At 43.9% G+C, this 18,137-nt stretch overlaps 1 protein-coding gene across 2 annotated transcripts in view; it reads left to right on the top strand.

Moving 5' to 3' along the window:
- IKBKE (inhibitor of nuclear factor kappa B kinase subunit epsilon) overlaps positions 1-18,137 on the top strand; it is an 89,231-nt gene that overhangs the window by 63,521 nt on the left and 7,573 nt on the right. For both annotated transcript variants that reach the window (XM_083173041.1, XM_083173042.1), the window contains exons 15-19: positions 4,486-4,562; positions 6,073-6,112; positions 6,203-6,304; positions 10,884-10,980; positions 17,313-17,419. In XM_083173041.1, the coding sequence (XP_083029167.1) occupies positions 4,486-4,562; positions 6,073-6,112; positions 6,203-6,304; positions 10,884-10,980; positions 17,313-17,419 (423 nt within the window). The remainder of the gene's footprint in view (positions 1-4,485; positions 4,563-6,072; positions 6,113-6,202; positions 6,305-10,883; positions 10,981-17,312; positions 17,420-18,137) is intronic.

Genomic DNA, 18,137 nt, shown 5'->3' on the forward strand with positions numbered 1-18,137 from the left:
GCCCCGGAGTCCCAGCAGATCGGTATGTTAACATAATGCATCATTCATGAAGTAGTTGTACTGGTATTTGTTATGTAGCACTGGTGATAAAAAATTTTGGGCCCATACTATTCATATAGACCCCAAAGTGGGTAGCTACAGATACAGGTACGGGTTAGATGGGGTGTCCAAGGCATCCCTTTCATCCAGGACACCTCTCAATTACACAGGTTTGTGGGATGGGTTGGAGGTCCATTTTGACTGCCACATAACCGTTGTAGTTAAACAGGATCCAGGAGTAAAGGGATGAGTGGATCATTTGTGGATTAAAATCACCTGCTGCAAGCGTAGATTATGACCCATCAAATAGTGGAATCTATATTGTTGGTGAATGTTATTTATAAACTCTAGGATGTATGCTATAAATGGAGTAGGGGCCAGCCTACCTTGGAATGGAGTCAGAAGTTGCCAGTGTCCCAGGAGCCTCCTCTACCTAAACACCCCCTGTAGTTCAGATTGTTTTTTTGCCCTCACAGAATTGTAGGTTGGTTTAGACAGAATTATGATTTTGAGGATGTGTACTGTGCATTCCTGACATTTGCATAACTCCCATGCCACGAACCATCACTGAACTTAGACTGAGCAGATTGTGACAAGTTCTTATTGACGGAGGCCATGACATGCTTGTCATTGGTTAGTCATGGGTGGGTTGTGACTGAGAAGAAACAATATGACTGTTATGTCTTCTGCAGAGTAAAGGGTAGAGGCCAAAAAAGACAGTATGTAGTAAATAAGTTTGCATGTATGTATATATGTATGTGTCATATCTATTTATCTATGTGTGTCTCTATCTCTCTACATAGATAGATATATATATATATATATATATATATATATATATATATATATATACACACATGTCACCTAGCATTTGTGCAATTTATGTCGCAGTATGTGAAATGTATGCATGAATAACATGACTAATTTTTGCCCCTTTGACATGCCCACAGATGACACCACACCGGCAGATGAGGGGGTGCGTGGGGCCGTCCTGCGAGCGGAGCACCATTTGAGGCTCCTTCTAGCAGACCTGCAGGACATCCGAGATCTGCTGCTTTAATTTAGTATTTTATATTTTTTTTTTTCTATGTTAATGGTGTTTTTAAATAAATTCTTTATGCAAGTTCACAGTTGTTGGTTTTATTTGCACTTGAAACAGTATATGTGTAGATTGTTTATAATCTTTTACACAGGGTGTAATACAAACCATTGCACTTACATTGCTGTAACGGTTAATGTGTGCAATGCATGTGTTAGGCATGCTTGTAAGGATATATTGGCATCTAATTGATTCCAATTCCAAATAAGCAGTTTTTTATGAGGATAGGTAATTGAATAAGTGGGTCATGTGATGTCTTGCAGAAGATACTTAATAGTGGGTTGTTTGGCGTAAATACTCCGCTTACGTGCGGTAGCACCGCTTGGCTCCCGTTCGGATGCGGTATTCCCGAGCATACTCTGTAATACTCTGTAATACCGTGCCGAATCTGAGTGTTTCTCCCGCACACGCATGGTTTGTATGTCGTCCGTAAACACGCCCTGTTCTTAAAGAGTGAGTCCGTCCGAATGCGGAGGACACGTGGGCGTTTCTACGGACGATGGCCGCATGCGGCAAAACACCGTAGCGTGCGGACCGCTCCGTAAGAATGCGGGAATATCCGCACCGATCAGAATAAGGGCCAATGTCTAGGTCGACGCCAAAAAAGTTAACAAGCACAAGGTCAATATTGGACAAGGTCGACTGGCAAAAAATGGGTCCGCAGACCCCGCTGTGGCTTGGGGGAGCCAGCTTGCAGGGAGCGCTGGGATTGGGATGCCACAGATCGGATCTCTTCTGATCCAATCTGCGGTACTGCCCCAGCTCCCAGCTGCTGACAACTAGGGTCAGTGAGTGAGTGCTGATGGGGACCGGCTCAGCTGGGGCTCGGACAGCGGACTTGTGTCACTGGCTGTTCAGTTAACGACTAGTCTGACTGAGACAGTCTGTAAGAGCCAAGCCGAGGAGAGTGACAAGAATGTGCAGCGTGCTGTGTGCCAGCCCGGGTTTGAGAATCAGCCTGTGGCTGTGCTGTGCCTGTGCAGTATAAATCAACAGCAGGCACTGCCTGGGCTGGCTCTTTCTGCCAGTTCTAGTGTGCCTCCACTACAGCTACCCAGTAACAGAGTGCTGTGTGCTCCAGGCATCAGCCACCACCCATGTGGCTGCCGCTGTGTGGCAGACTGGCAGTGGCTGTCTGAGGAGCCCTAAGTTGCTCCCCTGGCCCCTGCTTGACCTGTTCTTCAGAGGGCATTCACATAGGGCATCCACATAGGGTTAGCATCCGATATCCGGAGTCCGGGTGGCGTTCCCGGACTATACAATGTCCGGGAAGAGGGCAACCAGAGTCTGGCAGCCATCGCGCCACTTATGCGCAGCGGGGAGAGATAGCATAGCGGCTATTTCAAATCTTGCACAAGCCAATCGGAGCTCACGGTCCAGCAGCCAATCGGAAGCTACAGTGGTGGCTCCTGATTGGCTACCGTAACACAAGCTGGGGCGAGATTTGAAATGACGCGGCATGCTCTGATACAGCCAGGGCCGGGCTGTGCAACATTCACTGCCCGACTGGCTGCCTCTGTCACCCTCACCACTCTTAAACTTCCCTGTGGTAACAAGCATCTCCCCCTTGGCAACAAGGATGTAACTCCTGGCAGAGCATGCAACCCCTGGCATCAAGAAACCCATAACAACAAGCATATAGGTAAGCAAAACTTATGTGGCATAATATATAATAGGCATTACAGCGTGTGGTATTATATGTAATGGGCATTACAGTGTGTGGCATAATGTGTCATAGGCATTACAGTGTTTGGTATAATGTGTGATGAGCATTATGGCGTGTGGTGTAATAGGTATTGTGACATGTAATAGGCATTACGGTAGAATTTTTTTGGCATGTGTCTTAGGTGCACACTGTCCCTATTTTTAGTTTGTCTGGCTCCTACACTTTCATCCTGGCTCCTAAATTTGTAAAAAAAATTGTCGTGCCCTGGCATAATGTGTATTGGGCATCACAGTGTGTGGCATAACATGTAATGGGCATCATGGTGTGGGGCGTAATGTGTAGTGGGCATCGTGGTGTGTGGCATAACGTGGGCCTTCATTGTGTGTGGCATAACGTGTAATGGGCATCACGGTGTGTGGCGTAACGTGTAAGTGGTAGTACGGTGTGCAAAATTAAGAATAGAACTGAAGCAAATGTTATTAATAAAATATTATATGGCAGGTCAAGGGGTGGGTCAATGGGAGGGTCAAGGGGCGGGCCACTGTCCAGGAATCTCTCAACACAAAGGTGGTAAATGCTACTGACAGCTGTGGCTGGAACAGAACGTTGTTTCAGCTGTCCAGTAACGTCTGAAGAAGCAACCTGTGGCTTAGTGACTAGCTGGGCACGCAGGCTGCAGTGAAGGTGGCGGGATCCCTCAGCTTAGAAAGCCAGCGGAACATGCATGCTTTCTCTCTCTCCTGTTGTCTATGCACAGCCTGCATGTTAAGCAGAAGCTACAGCTCTGCTCACAGTGACTCCGTGGTGAGACTTTCTCTCTCTAAAGCTTGGTTTTGTATATATCATTTAGTGTATGTATGTAGTATGTTGCCGATGCCATAAGCAACCAATGTATATATATATTTTTTTATATGTACTGAACGGCAACGAGCATGTAGGTACAACATTTTAAGAATTAATTGGGGGGGGGGTGGCACAGCGCAAGGGACTTTTTTGGCTGGGGGGAAGGCAACATTTCAAGTTACGTCACTGGTACTAGTTACGTTCGACCTGGACATTGTCTTTGAGGAAATGTTAAAAATATATTTGAGACACTCGTGTAAACATCACTTAACAATTTTACAGTTCCTGACAAATTATTTTCAATGCACTACTATGGAGACAGGTGGTGTTATTATTATCTATACCCATAGGTGTGCGCACATTGAGTGTTCGGGGTGCACAGGCACACCCTAATGCTGCGCCCACCCTTATGAACACCTCCCTGCCTCTAGCAATAACAGCAATACCCTTTACCAAAGACTTTGCTTTTTAGATGTATTCCATTAAAAGAAGCACCTATCAATCATGTGTGTTTTTCATTGTTAATTACAGTAGACCATTGTCATATCACTACATACCTGCGTCATCCATGTTTGTTCGTGACTTTATTTGCCTGTTCTGTTACACAGAGTAATTATAAGATTAAAACTGAAATAGGCAGGAGATTATGGTGTGGCTGAGAGAGACCTTTTATATTGTATCGAGTGCCAATAGAGGATGGTAGACATGCCCAATAGGTGGTGCTAGGCACACCCCTTTGACGGTGCACCCCTTAATAAAATGTGCTGCACCCGCCTTTGTCTGTACCTTTAACTAATGTGCCAAAGAAATTGAAAACTTGCTTTTGTCTTGTCTGTAGTATTAGCAGGATGGAACAATGTCTACAAAAAATGCTGCTTATTTTCAAGCATTTTAAGGAGAGAAAAAAACAGCCAAGTAAGTTAATACTTTCAAACAGCGGTTTAGAATGTACCACAGGTCAGACCTATGTAATTTTTAATTTCGTAGATGCTAGTAACTGTTTTGTATCTGCATGTAAAGTCTAAAATAGATACAGTAAGGAACAGTTATAACCAATTCCTGTGTTTTCCTACATTGGTTATCTATTACCACAAAAAAACGATTCAGAGGTGGTTGAGTAGCTCCCAACATTTCCTTTCTAAAAATGTGGATAAATAATACCACGTTCTAGTCTCAACATTCATCTTTTCAAGCAAGACCACACTCCTTTCCAAGATGGGTCAGCCCACTATTCAATAAAGTTGATCCAAGAAGGTATACCGGTAATCACACTTTCCGAAATATATCAGATATTTATACGTTTTTTTTTTATTATTTGAAATTGGCAACTTACTGAATTATGTCCTTTTGTTAAACTAATTCTCCAGAGATAATAAATCATTCTACGTATTTTACAGGTCACAGGTGCTGTTATTATAAAAACAAAGTTTGAGATATATAAAACATACAATTGAATTATAAAATGACTCAGAACCCCTTGAAGAGGAAATGTAGAATTAAGACAAGTTCGAACCAGGGAAGGGGAGCTTAGGAAGGGATTTAAACAAACAATGGAAAAGTGTTGTCTTTCATGGATGCACATACGTTTAAAAAATTAAGTACATCAATAAAAATTAGTTAAATGCGCAACTGTGACATGAAAAGAGAGTAAAGTTTTAAAAAGATGTGTTTTAAAATCACGCCTTACTGTGTGTATAGATAGATGTTAGATAAAAGGATATCTGAAAATGTAATACTGCATCGTTAATAGCGATTCATCCGGCTTGGTGCCAGTAGTTACAAACCGGTTCAGGTATAACAAAGTCAGGATTCACAAATAAATATAGTCTAACTGATTGTTTTAAGCAGTATAAGCTAGAAATAGCTACTGTTCAGGTGTCATCTAGAAGAGCATGTCCACAGAGAGAATTCTAGGCAAACTACGTATGTAGCATGCTTCTTCTTACTCTGCATACTCTGCGGTTTTGCTTCAAAATTAGATCTATATTGCAGTGTAGAAATAAAGCAGCCAGTATTTACCCTGCACAGAAACAAAATAACTCAAATAAACAGAATAACCAAATCTAATTCTCTCTGCACATTTTACATATGCCCCCCCACCCCCCCCCCCCCCCCCCGCAGTGCACATGGTTTTGTCCATCTAAGAAGGATTTTGTCAGAAAGAGTGAACTAGAATAAGGCCCACTGTGGGCATGGGGCTCTTTGGAATAAATTATCCCTATTTCAAATACCAATATTGCTGTGCTACTCCATGTGGTCTGGTCAGCACTTGTGACTTTAAAACGTAATCCCGTAAAGCATGGCTATTTTCATGCAAGCCTTTAGTTTTGCCATGTTTATTTTTGTGTTTGCTCAGTTGTCTAATGTATTTTACAACACATTATATATTTTTTCCATCATAATATATATTTTTTATTGTTTGTAGAGCTTTCACACAACGAGGAGCAAATCCATAAATTGGATAAGTGAGTTATTCTTATAATGTAATCCAGAATTATATTTTTTATTTTTGTAAATCGTGTGACCAATTTATTTCTATTTCTTTATCTCTATAGAATCAATTTAGCAAACCTGGCCAAGAAAGTTCTAACTATATTTCAAGATGAGGTTGTGCAGAAATATCAAGCAGCTCTTTCAGGACACGGTGGCAAGATGAGGTAAAGTACATTTAGGTGTTCAGACACTTGACCATTACACTATCAGGGACTGTAATGCAAATACAAATGCTGTAATATAGAGTTGGTCCTTCTTTTGCAGCTATAACAGCTTGGAAGGCTTTCCACAAAATGTAGACATTTTCTGTGGGAATTTGTGCCCATTCATTCTGTAGAGCATTTATGAGGCTAGGCACTAATGTTGGATGAGAACGCAGTCTCCATTCCAGTTCATCTCAAAGGTGCTTGATGAGGTTGAGGTCAGGTCTCTGTGTGGGCCAGTCAGGTTCTTCCACACGGAACTCCACAAACCATATCTTTATAGTCCTTCTTCCTTCATCCGCCAAACCCAGACTAAGTCATCGGACTGCCAAACAGAATAGCATGATTCATCACTCCACAGAAACGTTTTCTCAGCTCCACAGTCCAGTTTCATTGACTTTACACCACTCCATCTGACGCTTGGCATTGGACTTAGTGATGTGAGGCTTGCATGCAGCTTCTCAGCCATGGAAATCCATTCCATTAAGCTAACACAGCACAGTTTTTGTGCTTACATTAATGCCAGTGGAATTTTGGAACTCTTCAGCTATGGGATCAGCAGATGTTGTTTGTTTCTAAATGCGGTACTTGTTTCCTAGAACGGCCACAATCGTGAGTGATCGTGGCTCTTAATTAAGGGACACGATCCTCACGATGTGGCCGATTTTTTACAATTTTTTCACTTTGATTGACAGAAATCGGGTCAATCGGTCGGTCGCGACCAATTAAAATCGGCCGCGATGCGACCGACCGATTGACCCGATTTTTCCATAGACTTCAATGTTAAAAAAACTGTTAACATTGAAATCGGGAGGATCGCGTCGGTCTTGTGCCATTATAATGGCACAAGATGAGATGGACTTGATTAAGTCCATCTCACATAGGGTAAAATGATAAAAAAGGTGAAATGGCCCAATATGACCCATTTCACATTTTTTATGTGCCCGCCATGACCCCACGATAGACGTCAACCCGAAGCGTGGCGAGCGCAGCGAGCCCGCGAGGGGCGGCGGTGCGCGTCCTCCGACCTTTTCATTCCCCTACTATCCACTAGGGCGTGGAGTGAGAATAGAATAGTGTGGCGAGCGCAGCGAGCCACCGAGCCCGAAGCGTGGCGAGCGCAGCGAGCCCCGTGAGGGGACGCGTATACCTGTGAAGTTAGACGCGTCCCCTCGCGGGGCTCGCTGCGCTCGCCACGCTTCGGGCTCGGTGGCTCGCTACGCTCGCCACACTATTCTATTCTCACTCCACGCCCTAGTGGATAGTAGGGGAATGAAAAGGTCGGAGGACGCGCACCGCCGCCCCTCGCGGGCTCGCTGCGCTCGCCACGCTTCGGGTTGACGTCTATCGTGGGGTCTAGCCCACTTAGTAACATTTGGGGGGGCAATTGAAACAAATCTGGTGAAAAAAAAAAAAAAATCGGGTGAAAAATCGGTCGGTCGGATCGGTCGCATCGTATGCGACCAAATCGCATGCGATGCGATCGATCCGATTTTTTATCTTACGACCACAACGATCTAAATCGTTGTGGCCGTTCTAGGAAACAAGTACCCTAAATGCTTCCACTTTCTAATAATATTGCTTAAAGTTGACTGTATTATTGCAAAGGTGGCATCCTTTACCAGTACCACTCTTAGAGTCACTGACCTCTTCAGAATGACTGGAGACTACATGGCTAGGTGCTTGATTTCATACACCCGTGGCCCGGGCTGCCACTAAGAATTTTGGGGCCCTGGACAGATTTTCAGTCCCCCCCCCCCCCCTTTCCCATGAATTAAAGTTTCAGTATCATAAGGCCGGGGTAGCTGGCAGCTCCTCTCACAGATGCAGTGCAGTTTCGAAGTTCCCAACTCTTCAGCATGCGGCAAGGCTCATCTCATTTGTCACGCCGTGCGATGGGGGCTTCCTGTGCCAAGTCCCAGGCCGGCAGCAGGCTTGTTCCTGGAGAAATATGTGACTGCGATGTGCTGCTGCGGCCCGCAATAAAGTCGGAGCCGGACAGGCTCACTGCCGGGCCTAGCTGCATAGTTACCGCATGCTGGACGGTGGAAGAATGAGGGGGCGTGAGGCAGTGTACAAGGAAGGTGAAGGGGTGGGGGTGCTGCTGGGGATAGAGCTGCCCGGGCCCTACCCTCTATCAGAGTGGCGGGGCCTGGGACTCAAGTACCCCCAGACCCCCGTTTCGGCAGCCCTGCCTGTGGCAATCGGTCTCACTGAACCATTGAATTCAGTAATTAAGACATGTTACCAAATGACTTTTATTACTTCTCTTCTGCTCCCCCAACCCCTCCCCTGTATGTGGCAGTGCAGCACAAAAAATACAGTTCCCTCATCTTTCACACAACATGTGTCCCTTATTTAGTAACTAGAAAGCGTTTGGCAACCCTGGATTATGTTTATTGCACTGGATTGGCTTCTGGCTCCTCCTGTATTCTCTTCCGGGGTGGGATGTTCCACATTTTCCCACCGGCTGGGCTCCTTTGCGGAGGGCAGAAGAGCATACCACCAGACATGGGTATGATTTATTGATATGGGATATTTGTATATTGGGGTTATTCTGATTCACTCGGAAAGGCACAATAACTCTCTAATGGACAAAACCATGTGCACTGCAGGTGGGGCTGATAAAACATGTGCAGAGAGAGTTAGATTTTGGTGGGGGTGTACTTCAAACTGATATCTATATTGCAGTGTAAAAATACAGCAGCCAGTATTTACCCTGCACAGAAACAATAAAACACCAAACTCTCTCTGCACGTTACATCAGCTTCACCTGCAGTGCATATGGTTTTGTCCATTAGAGAGTGATTGTGCCTTTCTGAGTGAATCAGAATAACTCCCTTTGTGTGTGACTGGTTCTGTATATGGAGAAAACTGGAATTTGTATTGGAAGAAAACTGTGGCTGCTACATTGTGGCACTTTCAGAGATTCAGAAGGGGTATCCCATTGGCCTCGTTGATTTTTTGCCCATAAAATCAGGCTATCCAATTATAACACAAAGGATAGAACATGGGATCCAGAATAAGTTTTTAGACTCATGTGTTTATTGTGGCAGAATTGGTGTCCTAGGGCTAAGTATTCCGGGATTTTGCTTCACATGCTTGACCTGTTGGGCTAAATGGATAGCCCCCTGGGCAGAGAAGTAGCTAGGTGACATGGTGCATGGTATATTTCAACAAATCTCCCTAGTCATTTTTCCTAGTAATGCCCCTTACACATTATGGCACACAAACCAAAATTCCCAGTACACATTATGCCACAGAAGCCGTAATGATAGTTAAATTTTATGTCACACAATCCGTAATGCCTGTTTTACATTAAGCCACACAATCCGTAATGCCCGTTACACATTATGCCACACAATCTGTTATGGCCGTTTTACATTATGCCACACTGTAATGCCCATTACACATTATGCAACACACCGTAATGCTTATTACATTTTATACCCCACATACCGTAATGCTTATTATATATTATGCAACACAGTTATCCCGCTAACACCATTTTACATCCCAAACAAAAAATCCCCTTACAAATAATGCCCCACAGTAAGGCTTCTAATAACATGCTGCCAGGTATTTCATGGAAAGATGTAGCTTTCTGCATCTTCTCTTGGCAGTACCAGCATTCCCGGAATTTCCGGGTAACGATGTACACTCAATGGCATAATTATACATTTTGCACCCTGGCATTTTAGTGCCACTTACACATAATGCTCCCTTAGTGCTGCTTACACGCATAATGCCCTCCTGGATATACACCTGTATATACCCTCCTATATACACACATAATGCACTCCTGTAGTTCTGTAGTGCCCTCCTACATGTGCGATGCCGGGGTGTTTCTTGCTTGTTGTCAGCGGAGAGGGGGTTTCTTGCTCCTTGCCAGGGGGGGTTACATGCTCATTTGCATGCGCCTGGCGCTTCCCTAACAGACAATAGAGGTGCAGGAAGACCACCAGTGCCTGTCTCCTTTAAGGCAGTGGCCATTTATGGAGGAGTGCAGGGTCTTTGTCTGCATGTGGACAGAGACTCTTCACCCCTGTGGTGCCACTTTTCCCCACCAGAGTCTCCTAACGCAGTGAGGGAAGGAGGAGAGGGTGCCAGTGGTGCACTCTATTTTCTCCTCGGCTCCTAGAGCTTCCACTCAACCAGAGCCACCCTCCCTACCCCCTTGACTCTGGGATCCAGTACCTGTAGTAATTTACCAGAGATAATTGGGTGCACCCAGAGACTCAGTCGCACGCATATATAAAAGTGTTGCATATCATACTGTATTAATTATTACAGCATTGCAACTGAGATGCATTTTCACACCCAATGGTAACAGAATCTCACTGGACTGGCAGGCCAGAGAAGCAATGCTGTATCATAATATGTATGCTTAATATAACACTTTCTTTCACATGGGAGCAAATGTTTTGTCATGTACTTAAAGAGTATTTGTTAATTATGCATTTTTGTAAACTGTTAAGTAAAATATTGATCGTAAGTCAAGAATGGATGAGCATCAGTTGAAATTTTTGCCCTTCACCAGGACAATCTCAGAGATCCAGAACCACTTAGGACTGCTAAACGAAGACTTGGCAAACTGTTTTCGGGAGCTCCAGAATTTCGAGGCATCTGCTAACAGAGTAAGCTGGATTTGTATTATTTATTATTTATTTATTAACAGTTTCTTATATAGCGCAGCATATTCCGTTGCGCTTTACAATAGCAGACAGTGATACAACAAAACAGGGTATTTACAGACAGTCAAAATGTAGGAGGGCCCTGCTCGCAAGCTTACAATCTATAGGGAAATAGGCATTGATACATAAGGATAGATACTGTATTCTTTATTGCATCGATTCCACCAGAACGCAAGGTTCTATGACTGGTTCTGGAATTTGATAAGCTTGCCTGAAGAGATGAGTTTTAAGGGAACGCTTATAGGTTTGGAGACTGGAGGAGAGTCTTATTGAGCTTGGGAGGGCATTCCACAGAGTGGGTGCAGCCCGAAGAAAGTCCTGCAGTCGGGAATGGGAGCGAGTAATGAGTGTGGATGAGAGACGCAGATCTTGGGAGGAGCGTAGAGGTCGTGTTGGATGATATTTTGAGATAAGAGAAGATATGTATGTTGGTGTAGTTTGGTTTATGGCTTTGTGTGTAAGTAAAATAATTTTTCTATTGAATACGGTAGAATACAGGTAACCAATGAAGTGACTGACAGAGTAGCTTTGCAGACGATGAACGTCTGGCTAAGAAGATTAGCCTTGCAGCTGCATTCATAATGGACTGTAGTGGTGAGAGTCTGTATTGGGGAAGGCCAATAAGGAGACTATTGCAATAATCAATGCGTGAGATGATGAGAGCATGGATTAGAGTTTTTGCAGTGTCTTGTGTAAGGTAAGGGCGAATTTTAAATATGTTTTTTAGGTGCATGTGGCATGATTTTGAGACAGATTGAATGTGGGGTACAAAGGAAAGTTCTGAGTCAAGGATAACACCTAGGCAGCGAGCTTGAGAGGTAGGAGTGATTGTCATCTTCTCAACAGCGATAGAGATATCAGGTTGGTAACTACTATTTATTGGCGGAAATATAATTAATTCTGTTTTTGAGATATTAAGTTTGAGGTGGCGAGATGACATCCAGGATGAAACAGCAGAAAGGCATTCAGAGACACGGCTCAATACAGATGGGGACAGGTCCGGGGAGGATAGGTAGAACTGAGTATCATCCGCATACAGATGATACTGAAATCCAAAGGAGCTGATTAGTTTGCCAAGAGATGAGGTATAGATTGAGAAAAGCAGGGGACCTAAAACTGAACCCTGAGGTACTCCAACTGAAAGAGGTAGCGAAGAGGAGGTAGAATCAGAGAAACGAACACTAAAGGAGCGGTTAGAGAGGTAGGATGAGAACCAAGAGAGGGCTGTGTCTTTAAGACCTATGGATTGTAGTGTTTGTATGAGAAGTGTGTGATCAACAGTGTCAAAAGCAGCAGAGAGATCTAGCAGAATTAGTAGTGAGTAGTGGCCTTTAGACTTAGCAGTGACCAGATCATTCACAACTTTAGTCAGTGCTGTCTCTGTGGAGTGTTGGGCACGAAAGCCTGACTGATGCGGGTCCATTAAGTTGTGCAAGTTAAGAAAGTGTGTGAGGCGAGTATAAGCAAGTCTTTCAAGTAGTTTGGAGGTGCATGGAAGTTGAGAAATGGGACGGTAGTTTGAGAGAGAGCTTGGATCAGAATTCTGTTTTTTCAGAATCGGGGTAATAACTGCTTGTTTGAACAATGAAGGAAAGACACCAGTAGAGAAAGAGAGGTTACAGATTTTAGTTAAGATTGGAATGAGCACAGGAGACAGAGATTTACTTATTTGCGAGGGTATAGGGTCAAGAGGAGAGGTAGTAGAGTGGGAGGAAGAGAAAAGTGTAGATACTTCATCTTCATTCGTGGGATCAAATGAAGCAAATGCTTCAGAGGGCTCAGGTATGGAATTGAGCATATCACCAACTGAGTTGGAGCATACCAATTCATCTCTGATCTTGTCAATCTTATCCCTGAAGTAGGAAGCAAGATCTTGTGCATGGATAGTGGTTGGTGGCTTGGGTGAGGGAGGGTTGAGAAGGGATTTAAATGTATTAAAAAGTCGTTTTGGGTTAGAAGCTTGAGCAGAAATGAGAGTTTGGAAATATGTTTGTTTGACAGTTTCCAGGGCATAACTATAGTACTGGTAGATATTCTTATATGTAAAGAAATCCATTGGACTGTGAGATTTACGCCATTTACGCTCAGCTTTGCGTGAGATATTTTGTAGGTGTCTCGTTAATTTAGAGTGCCACGGTTGGCGTCTAGGCCTACGTGGAGTGTGGTGGGTAACTGGAGCCACTTCATCCAGGGCTGTTTTGAGGGTTAGGTTTAGGTGTGATACCGCCATCTCAGGAGTAGTGAATGCAGAAATAGGAGCAAGCTGTTGTTGCATTGAGGAGGAGAGTACTTGAAAATTAATATCATTAATATTTCTGCGGGCTTGAGGTGGATTAAAGGATTTCTGTGTTTTTGAGTTAGAAGTACTAGAGGACAGCATGCAGTTGATAAGGTTGTGATCTGAGAGAGGGAAAGGAGAATTGGTGAATTCCGACACTGAGCACAGCTTAGTGAATATCAGATCAAGACAGTGGCCATCCCGATGAGTAGAGGAGTCAGTCCATTGGGAGAGGCTGAGAGAGGAGGTTAGAGAGAGTAGTTTGGAGGCATGAGCAGCAGATTTTGGGCTATCAATAGCAATGTTGAAGTCACCCATGATGATGGTTGAGATGTCAGCAGAAAGGAAGTGAGGGAGCCAGGCAGAAAAATCTTCCAGAAATCGTGTTGGCTGCCCAGGTGGGCGATAGATAGCTGCAACACGCAGCGAGAAAGGAGTGTAAGTTCTGATGGAATGTACTTCAAATGATGTGAATGTGAGTGATGGAACCTGTGGTATAACTTTGTATGTGAAGGATTGGGATAGTAATATTCCAACCCCACCTCCTCTGCTGTCACCAGGTCTGGGTGTGTTTGTGAAGTGGAGAGCACCATGTGACAGGGCTGCAGGGGAGGCTGTGTCTGATTGTGAGAGCCATGTTTCTGTTATAGCCAGCAGGTTGAAGTTGTTTGAAATGAAGAGGTCGTTGATGGATGTTAATTTGTTGCCAACAGAGCGTGCATTCCATAACGCACATTTTAGTGATTTGGGGGATGAAGGGAGGCATTTGATGTTTATGAGGTTAGCTGGATTACTTTGTTCCTGAGAGTTAGGTGCCTGCGAGCGGGGCAAGCAGCTGGGGCCTGGATTAAGTGAAATGTCAACAGCTAATAGAAGCAGTAGAGAGAGATAGGTGTAGCTGCAGGTGGTTTGTGAATGTTGTTTCTGGCGACAGTTTGTGGATGTTATTGTCAATGTAGAGAGATATGTAAAAATCTCATGAGTGTTAATAAGAGGGGTGTGGATAATGGAGGCAGAAATGTGTATAGAGGGCTGAGCTTCAGGGAGAGAGAGAGAAGAGACTGATTTTGAGAGAAAACCATGGAGAGCGAAGCAGAGAAATAGTTTGTAGTACATGGTGTATTTGAACAGTTCTATAGGCCAAGAGTTATATTAGACTTGCAATAGTTAATACCAGCTTACTGGTGTTGCTCAGATAGTAATTTATAAACCCTACATATATGTGAGTGCACAGCTGACCATAGATTGCATACAATGCTATGGCATGCAGTGAAGTAAATGTTTTCAGTTGTAGAGTTACCCTGTATTTTGTGAAGCAGACACCAGCCTAATATGGCTCCAATTAGCAAGTTTGCAATGTCTAAATGTACAAACACAAGTATTGCAATATAGAAGCAGATTATGTTATTAGAATGGATGAATCACATACACAAACAGGCAGCATAGTGACAGTGTGAGTATATAGGAGTGCAGGTTAGGTACATACGTTCAATTTTAGTGGTTAATGCAAAGGGTTTTTAAACTTTCTTATGCTTGAAGATGTCTTGGTGATGAGTTCATCTGTTTTCATCCTGTTTAAGTCCTGAATAAGTCCTGAATTTGTTGTATCATTACAGAACCCAACAGCCCAGGCTACAATAGCCTAGTGAGGCTCCCTTATAAATAGCTTTAGTGATTTTTTTTTCTTTTAGCTTATTCAAGCTTAGTGATAGAACACACATTTAAATGAATATCCTTCACAGGTGTCTAAGAAAAGACAAAATGATGTATGACAGCGCTGATAAACATCAGATATTTGGTGAAAATCAAAGTCAATTTTATAATTTAAAAGATATACATGTTACCGTAATTAAAACATCAGATAAAATATGCATGATATAGTCACCCTTGGAATCAATGCTGGTTGGTGAGAATAGAGTCAAGTTGTGCACTGAGAGTCCGTTCCTAATAGACCCTGGTAGAAATGCCCCTTTAGGGGTTACTGCCAAGTTCTGTAAGTGTATATCCCAGGTACCTCTATAACTGGTGGGCCGCAAGGGAAAGCATACCCCCACTCCTGTGGAATGATGTCCGTGGGTATATGGCAAGCTGGCTGGTGGGTTTATTGCCCCCCCCCCCCCCCGCTACAAAGCCCTTTGGGGGGGGCAGAAGAAAGAGTCAGGGGTTGGCACAAAGAGGGCGTTGGGGGAAGAAGAGAGGAGCGAGAAATAGAGGGAAGAGGGAGAGAGAGGTTTTCAGGACTAGAGCTTCATAGAAAACGAGGGAATGAGAGAAAAGAAAAAGGAAGATATGGGAAAGCAAGAGAGGGGGAGGGTTGTGCGCAGTAGTAAGAGAGTGTTGGGGAAGGAGAGAGAATGAAAGAGAGGGTGTCAGGGAGAGAAAAGCAGTAAGAGAGAGAGAGGATGTCAGGGAGAGAAAGGTGGAGCATGAGTAAAAAGGAGTAAGAGGGTGTTAGGCAGAGAAAGGGGGAGATACAGGTGGGGCATAGTTGCCTACCCTCCTGCATTCTGCAGGAGACTCCCTGAAATAGCAGCAATCTCCCTCTCTCCCTCATTAGTCTAGCAATCTCCCTCATTTCACCTAGCCCACATTACACTGTTACATTTTTGGGGTAAAAAAGGAATTAGAGACAGATATTTACACTGAATCATCAGCGCCATTTCCCAGTAGCTCTTACTTACTGCTTTGGGGCTCATCTAAATTTGGATATAAGTAATTTTACAAGATTCCTCTCAAATGCAGCAGTACACACCCACGCTTCTAGGTGCCACGTTCACAATCTCTTTTCACAATCTCTCCTATAAGGAACTAGACACACCCTTTGGGTGGAGCCTGACACGCCCCCTCAATGGGGCGCTGTGCAAAATTCTCCTGCTAACTATAATCTCCCTGAAATTAGTTTTCAAAAGTATGAGGTGAGGAGAGGGTGTGAGGGAGAGACAGGGAGTGAAAATGTCATAGAAAGAAAGGGGGAGAGCCGGGATGAAAGAGAGTGCAAGAAAACGAAAGGGGGAGAGACAGGGACAGAGAGAATGTGTCAGGGAGAGAAAGGGGCGAGAGACAAGGAGCCAAATTCAATAGGGTGTGAGAATAAGAAAGTTAGAGATTTTGGGAGATGTTTCCCATTTTTTTTAAATCAGCAATCATTTATACTGAAAAATCAGGTAGATTTTGCCATGTAATTAATTGCCGCTTTAAAAAAACATATGGGAAAACTATCCCAAAATCACAAATTTTCTGTTTCTCACACCCTATTACATTTGGCCAAGGAAAGAAAGAGGATGTCAGGGAGAGAAAGAGGGAGACAGGGACAAAAAAGACGGGTGTTAGGGAGGCCTGGTCTCCTGCTGCCCAACCCCAGGGCTGGGTCTCCTTCTGCGCCACTCCTGCTGCCCCTCTTTGGCACTGGGCTTCCTGCTGACCCTCTCTGGCGTGGGGGGGTCTCTTGTTGCCCCTCCACTAGTGCAAAGTCTACTCCTTCCTATCCCCACCAGGTCTACTGCTGGATAATTGCACTGCTGAAGGGGTCACGGGACAGTTGCACAATTTTTTTTAAATTTATAAAAAAATCAAAAGGGGGCGCAGGGGATTGCCTTGGGGTCTCCTCTATACAGTAGTTATGCAACTGATTGTGGATAGCTCTATCCAGGGACTGTACATTGTTAATTTTTGCTTTTCCATGGAAAATCTTAATAAATATTAAATAATTCTATAATCTAATAACATATAACTAAATGTACTGACAGGAGAACATAGTAACAACAGAGTAAACACAACATCCTTTAGTACATTATGGTGTAAATTTACTAAGATGGGAGTTCTATTGAAGATGGGATGTTGCCCAGAGCAACCAGGTCCAGCAACCCGGGTTCAGTGTTAATTTTGTTCTCCTTGTACTGTAATGTGCTTTTACTATATGCTTTCATTGTATGCACACTTCTCTCTGCTCATGCTTTCTGTTCTGAGTGAGATAATTGGACGTTCTTCTCCTTTGCAGCCAATCAACAAATTATCTCAAAGAATGCAGCAACTGTGTTTAGTGCATTCAAATCACAGCCCCATCACCTCATTTCCCAGCCCAACACAAGAGGATCTAACACTTAGGTAAGTTGGTAGATGTATGTGCTTCCTATTCTAGTATATTGGGCTTTGACTCTGGTGATGTCACAAAAAGTAGCCCCTAAGGGATTTCCCCACTTCTGCTGGCAAATGCATGGTATAAACGTCCGAGTCATATAAAGTCTAGTTTTTATCAGAAGAATTGTCCTTTACATTTATAATTACAATGATTTAAGCACACAGCATTAATAAACATAGCTATGCATGCGCTAAGTGGAGGCATGTATCACATGCAATACATGATGCATGATACATCCCGCCCTTTCACCTATAGGAATAAGGGAACTAAAGATACCTGGGGACTATCTGCCCAAACCACAGTGGAAGTGTGCCCCTAAACTGTGACAGGTGCAAGTACCACCAGTGACAGGTGCAAGTACCACCAGTGACAGGTGCAAGTACCATCAGTGACAGGTGGAGAAACCTACAGTGGTAGGTGCATGTACCGTCAGTGTCAGGTGCAAATACCACCAGTGACAGGTGCAAGTACCATCAGTGACATGTGGAGGAACCTACAGTGACAGGTGCAAGTACCATCAGTGACAGGTGGAGGAACCTCCAGTGACAGGTGCATGTACCATCAGTGACAGGTGGAGGAACCTCCAGTGACAGGTGCATGTACCGCCAGTGACAGGTGCATGTACCGTCAGTGACAGGTGCAAGTTCCACCAATGACAGGTGCAAGTATCACCAGTGACAGGTG

Source organism: Crinia signifera, chromosome 2 (genome assembly GCF_055691185.1).
Source record: "Crinia signifera chromosome 2, ASM5569118v1, whole genome shotgun sequence".
Taxonomy (NCBI): domain Eukaryota; kingdom Metazoa; phylum Chordata; class Amphibia; order Anura; family Myobatrachidae; genus Crinia; species Crinia signifera.